At 48.0% G+C, this 10293-nt stretch overlaps 1 protein-coding gene across 3 annotated transcripts in view; it reads left to right on the forward strand.

The window, feature by feature from the left end:
* LOC147630403 (diacylglycerol kinase 7-like) overlaps window positions 1–9294 on the forward strand; it is a 54102-nt gene extending 44808 nt beyond the window's left edge. For all 3 annotated transcript variants that reach the window (XM_086810262.1, XM_086810263.1, XM_086810264.1), the window contains exons 7-12: window positions 7567–7649; window positions 7770–7840; window positions 7924–8001; window positions 8157–8244; window positions 8846–8962; window positions 9120–9294. In XM_086810262.1, coding sequence (XP_086666388.1) covers window positions 7567–7649; window positions 7770–7840; window positions 7924–8001; window positions 8157–8244; window positions 8846–8962; window positions 9120–9272 — 590 coding nt within the window. In that variant the 3' untranslated portion in view covers window positions 9273–9294. The remainder of the gene's footprint in view (window positions 1–7566; window positions 7650–7769; window positions 7841–7923; window positions 8002–8156; window positions 8245–8845; window positions 8963–9119) is intronic.
* The last annotated feature ends 999 nt before the right edge of the window (window positions 9295–10293 follow it).

Here is a 10293-nt window from a genome sequence, read left to right on the forward strand (position 1 = left end):
CCCCCTTTTTTAAATAGCACTTTTATTCTGTATTATGCAGTCCATAGCCCATTCTACGCATCTTTGGCATGCCACATACTACTGTGGCCCATTTTACACTATGGAACCTGTCATCAATGTCATATGGAACGTTGAGAGTGGTAGAGATAAGGACCACAAAGGGCTCCGGAGTGAGAAGAGAACTAGGCAGCTGGACAGGTCAGTCTAGTTCTAAAGGTAGTGATGGCTGAGGGTGGGTTTGCCGCCAAGTTGGGTAAGAGCATAGAGAGCCAAGGGTTAGTGGGTGGTTGGCCTGCCATGGGTAGGCCTTAGTGTGAATGAGCAAAAATAAGTTTGTCCACCAAAAAAACTAAAAGATTTTCCTATTTGTTGAATAAGAGTGGTGCTACATATATGATTGAGGCCCACTACCCAATGAGCCTTATTGTTGGGAGTCTAGACTCTAAAGAGTGATGCCCAAATATTTATATCTTTGTGCCTACATTTCTTTAGTATGTTGGATATTTCATTGTTTTGGTCTTTTAATGCCTAACCTTAGAAAAGGTATGGCAGGCCTATAGTGTATGCCACACTTGTTTTGAAAGTGATGTTCATGGAGAGTGACAATTTCTGCGAGATTAGGAGGACAGCATCCAGTAGTGGAGTTACTAATTAAAGTGACTAAGTGTAACAACTATGTCGTGCAAGAAGACCTGTGGTTAGCTTTCTTACAAAGGAACACAAGGAACTTGGCATCTATCCATACAAACATTGACCACACAAGGAACTTGGCATCTACCTCACCATACAAACATTGACCTTCTCAGGCTCATCCCCGAGCTGGAGGTCAAGAGGCCTCTAGAGACATAGCTCAAGCCTCACACATGCAGTAAGCCTTGGTGTTTCATACTACTAGGACACATTCCTCAGGTGTCGTCACATGGAGTCTCTACGAGTCCATGGTTAGAATGGTAATTTTCCCCATGAATTGTGCGAATAATTGACTTATATAGTCCTCCTATAAACTAGGAGCTATAACTAGCCTAATGCCTCTTTTAACCACTAAACTTCCCCTTTAGATGTCTTATCCAAGTGCGTAGATTAGATGCATTAATACACCTTGGGCTTGGGATGTAACTCTATGATCCTGATTGTGTACATGTTATAGTTATGGGAAACACTTTGAAACAGTCTCTGAGCCTAAATACCCTTTTTGTGGTGTCCTACGCCTTTTCAACCGTTTCCCGTTTTCCATGTTGAAAATGGTGTGTTTCCCTTGTTTCAGTTGTTTTTCCTTTGTTTTAGTCATTTACCCAACAACACGTGCCATTCCCCCCTTGCACCTAGATTTTAAGTTCAATTTAGTCAAGTAGCTCCTTTCTTCTCCTCTCCTTTTTTTTCCTACAAGCTGTTTCCCTTTCTTTTCTCTATATTGTCTCTCTTCTCCTCCTCCCATCCCCCTTGCTTTTGTCATCCTTGCTGACAGTGTTTCCTGTTTCAGCCCCCTCAGAAGTTCTGTTTTCGGGTTCCCCTTTTTGTAAAGCTTTACTGGTCTGGCTACTGACCGTGAGATGATAGATCACAAGAGTTCATAAAGGAATCAGCTGGTTGAGTGGATTTATTACTGAAGGCTGAGGCCATGACAACTCCTGGACAACCAAGGGGCTGAGCCAATCTGTCTTAAGAGAGTCCAAGGAAAGAACAGAAAAACAGTGCACTCACCTCAGGTTGACATTAGGCTGGTAACTAGAGGAAAATGAGGTGTGAAAAGCTGTTCATACACAGGCCGCAGCAGGGTGAATGTCAATCCTGAGACCTTGTTGTAAAAATTAGTTTTGCAGGACTGCTTTCTTCTGGAAGATTATTTACATGGGTTGGTATGGTGGCAGAGTGATCAAATGGACAGTTTGAATGCTGTACGATGATTTGGAAACATTATATTGTTTTTGCAGAACTGGCAGAAAAAATAATTATGAGGGCATTCATGTCATATAGCGGGTGTGCACAAGTCTCCCATGTGAGAGGGTCTATGATGGGTGTAAGCGGTCTCTTTTCCTCAAGGATCTCAAGGCACCCACAGGGTAGCTAGCACCCCCGTGGAGGGACAACGTTGTCTGTCAGGAAGTTGGTGGATCTTCTTCAGCTTTGCCAATCTTCACCAGCTGGATCCATCCTCCTCCAGAGTAGCAGCTAGCCTTCTCGCTGAGTTCTGCTCTTTTCTACAGCCCTCCCAACATGGAGGAAGAACGGCTTCTACAGCCCTTGATCTGGAGCAGCTTGCTATGTTTTCCACCTGCTTGGCGCTCTTATATTCCTAGGGAAGCCTGGGATGCTGCCTCTGCTCAGTCTTTGGCTCCTGGACTTCTTCGTTGAACTTTTAGCAGATCAGCAATATCACTGTAATGGCCAAGGGCTCATTGCCATCGTGGACTGAGGCATCCTTAGAGAATGGTCAACAGTGATTTTTATCCTCCTCACATTTTTGGATGGCGATCTTTTCTCCCCCGTGACATCCCTTTGTGGCTCCTCAGCCCCGGGAAAGACCTTCACCCAGTGGTTTTCTTGATAGGACACAAGGGCTGCCTAACCCTTTCCAGGACACCAAAGAGGAGAATCCTAGGGCTCCTTGTGGCACATCCCAGTTTTCATGGCCGCACCTGCCACATTGATCCTTCCCCTTTGGACCATGGGAGCATCGGACATCCCTGGGCAACAGCGGATTTGAAAAGCGGGACCTGGGGAGCGGCCATGGCAGGACTCTGGCATGCCCTTCCCACTCTGTCTCTCTTCTTGTCATGTGCACGCCATGCCATGGCTAATCCTTAGCATGGACAGCCTAATCCCTGATTTAGTCCATTAGTTACGACAGCAGTTAGGTCATCGTCAGTGTCATAATCTTCATCATCACCAGGAGCAGGATCATCGTCGCACCACCATCATCACTATCAGCAGCATCCACATCATCAACACCGGCATCATGGAGGACTTGGATGCCCAATCGGCTGCTGTCTGGAGAATCCCAATAGCCAGTCGGCCAGGCATCAGGGGTTGGATAGCTGCCTGGACAAGGCATGAGGTCGTCACTGCATTTAATGAAGAAAAACATTGATTTTCTTGTCCAAGAGATGGCCGACCAGCACTCCAGCATGATATATAAGCAAAAGCCATAAATCAGTTCATTCCCTCATTCATCAGCATAGTAGTCAGTAGAAGCTATGTAGGCCAGAGGTCAACCCCTAAGCCATGTACATTCATTAAGCAACCTTTTTGTACCATATAAGAAAAACCCTGACACCAATCTCTCTCTTCTTGTCTCTCCTCTGCCTTAATCATGTTTTTTTTTTCCGAGAAAAGATCCTTTCATTAGTTATATAAACAACGCCCGTAGGGCTACAAAAGATCGCTCCTGCTCATAAGAGAGACAGAGCAGTGAGTACAGCATGGCAGCCCGGGAGACTCTCCCTAGGTGCTGCAGAATACAAGCATCAGTACAAAGGACTGAGAGGCTAAATCATACAGGGGGGGGGGGGGGGAGAGCCAAACCGGTGGCCTGTAGTGCCAGCGGGGGGATCCCGTGTGTAAGGTGTAGAAGGGGCCACAGCGCCAAGTGGTGTGAAAGGCCTGGCGCCGTAAGATCGCCTCGTCCGTCACCCCGGATGCGGTCGTACTGTCCTCGCAGGGTGTGGATCAACTCCTGCCAAATCCCCCGTACTGTCTTTGCTGGTGGCTCCAATCTCCCCTTAAAGGCCGTAAAGCAACGGGCCCTCCAGGTGAACCAGATGGTGAGGCTACTGAGGAGCTCCCATCGTAAATCCCTCTCCTGTGTCCAGCTGGCGGACGAGAAATCCGGTGCCGGAACCAGGCGAGGCTGGCCCCTAATAAATCTGATGGCCTGACTGCCCTGCTCCATCTCATAGCCCATAGCAGGCCCTGACGAAGTCGACCAAGCAGCGGCACCCCACGTAAACATACCCTCTGGAGAGAGGGGAGCCAGAATACGCAGCATCCGCAGCCAAATCTGCTGCGCCTGAGGGCAATCCCAAAGGCAATGTCTCTGTGTCTCCAGAGGGTGGCCGCATCGGACGCAGGCCGCCGGAAGACCGCTGTAAACAAGCCAAGTGCCAACTGCTGAGCCCCTGTGGGCGACCAGCCACACTGAAAAGTCGAGATCCTGCGGGCTTGTCGCCGGAAGACCGCTGTAAACAAGCCAAGTGCCAACTGCTGAGCCCCTGTGGGCGACCAGCCACACTGAAAAGTCGAGATCCTGCGGGCTTGTCGACTAGCCCAGAGCCGAGCCCAAAAATCCTCCAGGAACTCCTGTGAAAGTCCCTGTAGCCGCCAATGCCCTGCTCTGCCGCTGGAGAGACCGTCCTCCTCGCTGTCAAAATATGCCGTCCCAGCCGAACAGTATACTGGAAAAAGGTAATCTCTGTGGCCTCAAGGGATGCATAAGGATCATGCCACTCGTACTCCCCGGGGTCCCACTGTAGCCGGGCCAAGGGGCGCGCTGCATATGCCCATATGCGCCAATCCGGGAGTACATCAGCAGGGTCGGGGTCAATATGCCACTTCCGAGAAGCGGCGGCCACTACCCGAATCCTCTGAAAAGTGCACTCTGCAACCAAAGGCGACTCCACCTCCACTCGCTGGAGTCTGCCCTCATCCTGAATCTCATAGTAGAGGCAACTGCCATCCTCAGTGCAAGCTCTGACCGCAATCAGGATCTCCAACTGAGTAAAGGCTCCTATCCACCGTGGGTCCACTGGCTCGAGAGGCGTGAACCACTCCTCTGTGAGTGCCTCCTGGATATCATCCCTCATAATCAACCCCCCTCTGAAGTGACTCAGCCTCTCCACCTGAATCTCCTCTGGGAGACTACAGAAGGCCTGCCAGTCTCCAAAGCTACGAACTGGGCCTGCCGCTAAAGGCCCCCAGGCTAGACGAGGCCAAGAACCCAGCATATGACCCTGCTCTGTGCAAACCGCAGGGCTCCAGATGAGCGGCTGTCTAGCCCGCTCCTCAACACAAGAAGGAGGTCGCTGAGAGAGCCCCGGTCTCAGCAGCTCCCAAGCTCTCAGGATACTCAAAGCAAATCTGTCCTCCCATCCTCTACTGAGGCCTGTCCTCCTCATCTCTATGAAGATCCAGCGAATCTCTGGTGCCCAAGTGCCCCCTGCTGGGGGCGCCCGAGCCTGCAGCCGCTGCAAGAGGAGCTCTTTCCAAGGCTCAGCGCCTGGAAGCAACCCCCGAACAATAAGCTTCCCCAATAAGGCTCTACTCTGATCGACTGGATCTATAATGCCCAAACCTCCCTGAGCCAGCGGAAATGTAATAACTGCCCATGCAACCTTTGCCCGAGCTGGCTGACCGTCCCGCCCAGACCACAAAAAGTTCCTGATCAGCCTCTGTACCTGGCTAATGCAAGAGCTCGAGAAGATCCAGCAAGACGTAATGTACCACATGGTCGCTAACAGCACCTAATTTGCCACCACCACCCTCCCGGCCAAGGATAGTCGAGCTGTACTCCAATACAAAAGCTTCTCCCGAATGCTCAGAAGAAGCGGGGCAATCTGCTGCTCAGGTGACAAATCCAGGCCAATCTGGCATCCCAAATACCGCACTGCTGTGCCTGGAGGGATCCATCTAAAACCGGGGTCCGGGCTCCATGCCGGAGTAGGAGCACTACTGATCCAAAAGGCCACTGTCTTGCGCCAATCGATCAATGCTCCCGAGACTGCACTAAAAACCTGGAGCGACTGCTCTGCCCGAAGAAGATTGGCCTCTTGGCCATGCAAAAATAAGCCCGTGTCGTCTGCAAACTCAGCATCCAGCAGGTCCTCCCCCCGGACTGGGAGCTGGAGTCCTCTCAAACCAACCTCCTCTGCTGTCAAATACATGCTCATAGCCTCCGCAAAGAAGAGAAAAAGAAAAGGAGCAAGGGGACACCCCTGACGGACTGCTCTGGTCAACTCAAAACTCGGCCCCCGTCCTCCTGCAATCAACACCTGGCTGCGAGCTGTGGAATACAGAGCCGCCACCCCTCTGATCCATCCTGGCTCAAAGCCCAAGCGAAGCATAGTGCCCTCTAAGAAACCCCAATCAACTCTATCGTATGCCTTCTCAAAATCGAGAAGCATCACGACCAAGTCCTCGCCAAGAAATCTAGCTCGGGCCGTCGCCTCCCAGAAAGTGAAGATGTTGTCAAGGATACTGCGCTCCTTGACAAATCCTGTCTGAGTAGCATGAATCAACTCCCCCAAGAAGGGCTGGATCCTCAAACTCAAGGCCTTTGCTAAGACCTTGTAGACAATATTGAGGATCGTAATAGGCCTCCAATGCCGAATATCATCTGATACTCCCTCCCCCTTGGGGATAAGATAAATCAAACCCTCTGAAAAGCTTTGCGGCATCACCCCAGTATCCAAAACATGCTGAAAGCCCCTGCGGAGGCCTGGCCCCAATAGGTCCCAATAGCGCATAAAAAAGGCCGGCGTCAACCGTCCTCCCCTGGGCAACTATGTCGCGGCAGGACCCTCAAGGCCTCGGCAAGCTCAATCTCTGAAAGAGGCGCACCAAGAACTGAACGCATACGATTTGTGACCCTCCTCTGCACATGGGCCCACACAGTCTGTCTGCAAGCATCTCTGTCCTCAGTGGCTGACTCCGCTGAAAGCAGGTCTCTATAAAATGCAGTGGCAATGGCTCTGATCTCCCCAGGCTCAGTAGCTACCGAACCATCCGGTCTACCAAGCTGACGGACTCCTACCCGAGCATGGCGGGGTCCAGTGATCTCAAAGAACTCCCCAGTCACTCTATCACCAAGCTGCGTCCCACTGAGAGGCCTGACGACGATAGTAAAACTCATGTCTCTGCTCCTCTGCCTCTCTAACCTCCTGGCGTGCCTGGCTCAGCTGTGACGCCAACCACTCACATGCAAGCTGCTGCTCCTGAAGGCGCTGAAGCGAGGCAAGGCTGCGTCTCAGCCGATGCTCCCGCTCGCGAATCTCTCCCAGCCGTGTCAAAGCTGCAGCGTGCAGAAAAGAGCTAAGCTCGATGAGTCCCTGGGCACACTGGCCTGCTGCATCCTGGATGTTGGATCTAGCTTCACCAGCAAGGCCTCATCCCTAATTCCCAGCAGCATTGGGTAGCTCATGCCCTTTCCTTTCAAAGTCCAAGTGAGGCTTGTGGAGCCTTTTTCTAGCCTTGTAAGATCTCACAGCTCATGGAGCTTTTGCAGTGGGGGCATGGCTGGCCACGCTGGGGCCTGGCAGATGGGCAGCAGCATGGGAGTCCTAGTGACATTATCTTTGGGACTACCCAGCTGCAACACATTTTTGCAAGATCAATAATTTTGGTCCAAGAAATCCCTTTTGGTGCATGCAGGGCTCCCATTTCCCCCCTCCCACAAAAAAGATCCCTTCAATAGTCAAGCAAGTGTACATTTGAATCTTTCTTTAGTAAAAGGTTTCATAGCCAACACTTCCATGGATTTTCTTTGTAATTTTGATGCTTCTTCATCATAACCAGCTATTTTGTCAGGTGCCAATGACTCCTCAGGATGACGTAATCACTTCATTGGATTTACAGGAATGGACGCAGAGGTGGCTTATGGATTTCATCATTTTAGACACAAAGCACCCCATATTGCACGGGACCCCACTTTGTCTAAAGTAATGCAATACTCTTTTTTTTTTGGGTGTCCTTAATGCTTCTATGGATTTTTTTCAAGAATAATATATGGCTCACTCTGTGCTACACACACACACACATGGCCTTATTTCTTATTACAGATAATTTATTGTGGGTATGGTTGCATTCAAGGCTGGTTTTGCGCATCATGTTCGAGCGATCCACATTCAAGGTGGGTGGCAATCTCTATCATTTGAGTGTGCAGCTGTGGGCTAGTGATATTGCCACTATCATACAACTTTTTGGTGTCGACAGGGGTTTACGCAATATTATGCGCCTTCATGTGCGAAAGAATCCAAGTGCTGATTGGGAGCTTGTAGAAGTTCCTCCCAAGTCTGTTCTAATGCACTTGATCTTCACTTTCTTAAAGCTGTAAAAAACAATAATATTGACCAGAGATAACTGTGTAGGTACATTCACCTATTTTTTCACTATTCAGATTTATGTTGGAGTCTAATATGCAAGGTTCTTCTTAATGAGGTGTGTAGTGTGCGGGCGGTCATCATGTTGAACATCCAAAGCTATGCTGGTGGAAGAAATCCATGGGGCCACCCTAGTCATGAAGACAATGTTAAGGTATGTATTGCTGACTTATTTGGGAGTCATTCTAGAGTTTATTTTAGACACAATTGTTGGTTCTACCTTGAGTGAAAGCAACCAGCGTTCCTCCTGTCTCGTCTGAGACTCTGATTCACGTACATTCCAAGTGATCAATGCACCAACGATGTGTGGCAAAGTCCCTAAGAACCATAATCCTTGTCTGATGTGTCCATACAAGCCTTTGGGAAAGTCTTCCACTAGTAATTTGTAAGGAGGTCCTCCATGTTTCACCTCCTGGGAAGCTGAAACATAGAGGGAGCCATTGAGCTATATAAACCTAGGGAGTGATAGGTGATCCAACATCTGGCCACAACGCAAATAGGGCATCACTGCTTCCGAACCTCTGTAAACGCTGCATTGACATGAATCCATTAAGCACCAAATGCAATGCAAGGGCATGAAGGGAAGACTCTAGGTGAATTTTCACCATAAAAGCATCTGCTTAAGATCGAACCTTTATTGCACCCAAATTTTTGAACCTTTATTGCTTAAGATTGAACCTTTATTGCACCCAAATTTTTTTACAAAAAATGCCAACTTGCATGTGTGTGATGCCATTAAGGCTTCTTGAGTGCAGATGGGTTTTGTAGAACGAAGGCCAAATGATGGTTTGCTGGAAATAGTGGGTATACACGATGGTTGGGATCTGTCACTTGTCATGCTCAAGGTCTCTTCAGCCAAACGACTTGCTCAGGTGAGCTTCCAGTTGGTGATAGGTGGGCAGGGAATTCTCTCCGTCCACACTCTGCCCATGGTAGGGAAGTCTGTAAAGACTCTCATTTATGCAATCAAGAGTTTTTGAAAGCTAGATGTTAAAGTAATTAGTGAGTAAGTTTGTTATTCTTGTGTAGGGTAGTGCTGTACAAATGGAGTTGTCCAACGAGAAAGCCTACATCCAGGTGGATGGTGAGCCTTGGAAACAACCCCTCAACAAGTGGGGAAGCTCTACATTCATTGAGATAACTCATGTACCCACCTGCTCAATTGTGCTGAAAGGAAAATAAATTAGCTCTAGAACAGTTTTTATTGATGCTTAGCCCCACCAATATACTAAATATTGTTAGATTACTCTGCAAAGCACATGTGACACCACACTAGGATTTGCATGGAGTGGTGATAAAATGGTATTTTGTTTGTTAATTATTTAATTCATTGAACTTAAAAGACTGAAGTCAGTAGGTAAGACTTCATATAGGCTTGTCTTCTTCCTTCTACCAATCCCAAGAAGGCTTCATCTTCATCATGTGTGCCATTTGCCTTTCATTTTGCTTCTAAAGCTTCAACAATCTTTTTAAATTATTATTTTCCTCTACTAGGTTCTTACAACTCTTGGTAGCATTTCATAAGCATGAGGCATTACGTTATTTACTTACTTTTTGTTGTTTTTTTTTTTTTTGGACGAAAGGTAGGACAGTGGTGATCTAAACTTTTGCTAAACAAAAGAAATCAATTAAAATTCAAATGACGGTTTTTCTTCAAACTAGTAGAGCATTTATGTCTTCAGAATTTGATGTATTTATTGAAGTCTTACAAGTAGGTGACCCGTGTGCGTTGTTGCAGCATAAAGTTTTTGCTTGTATGCATATGTGCATACATATGTGTGTGCGTACGTGTATCATTTATGTATATATGTATATATGTGCAAGCGGATGAGTGTGTGTGCATGTGTTTTTATGTTTGGTGTGTGTTTGTATATGCATATGTGCATGCATGTGGGCATGTGTGTATGCATATGTACATGTGTGTGCATGTGTCTATGTGCGACCCCCTCATATAGATGCATATTTGTGTCTCTCTCTCACATGCATTCTCTTTATGTCTCTGGCATGTACATAGACACAACCCTCTATCACACACATACATGTACACATACACTCTCTCTCTTCTCACACCCATCTCGTACACACACACACACACACACACAGAAACTCTCTCTCTCTCTCTCTCTCTCACACACACACACCCTCCACACATACATGTGTGTGAATGTGTTTATATCTAATAGTATTAATATAATACTATTAT

Source organism: Cibotium barometz, chromosome 16, assembly GCF_041138505.1.
Source record: "Cibotium barometz isolate CiBa-2024 chromosome 16, ASM4113850v1, whole genome shotgun sequence".
In the NCBI taxonomy this organism is placed as follows: Eukaryota; Viridiplantae; Streptophyta; class Polypodiopsida; order Cyatheales; family Cibotiaceae; genus Cibotium; species Cibotium barometz.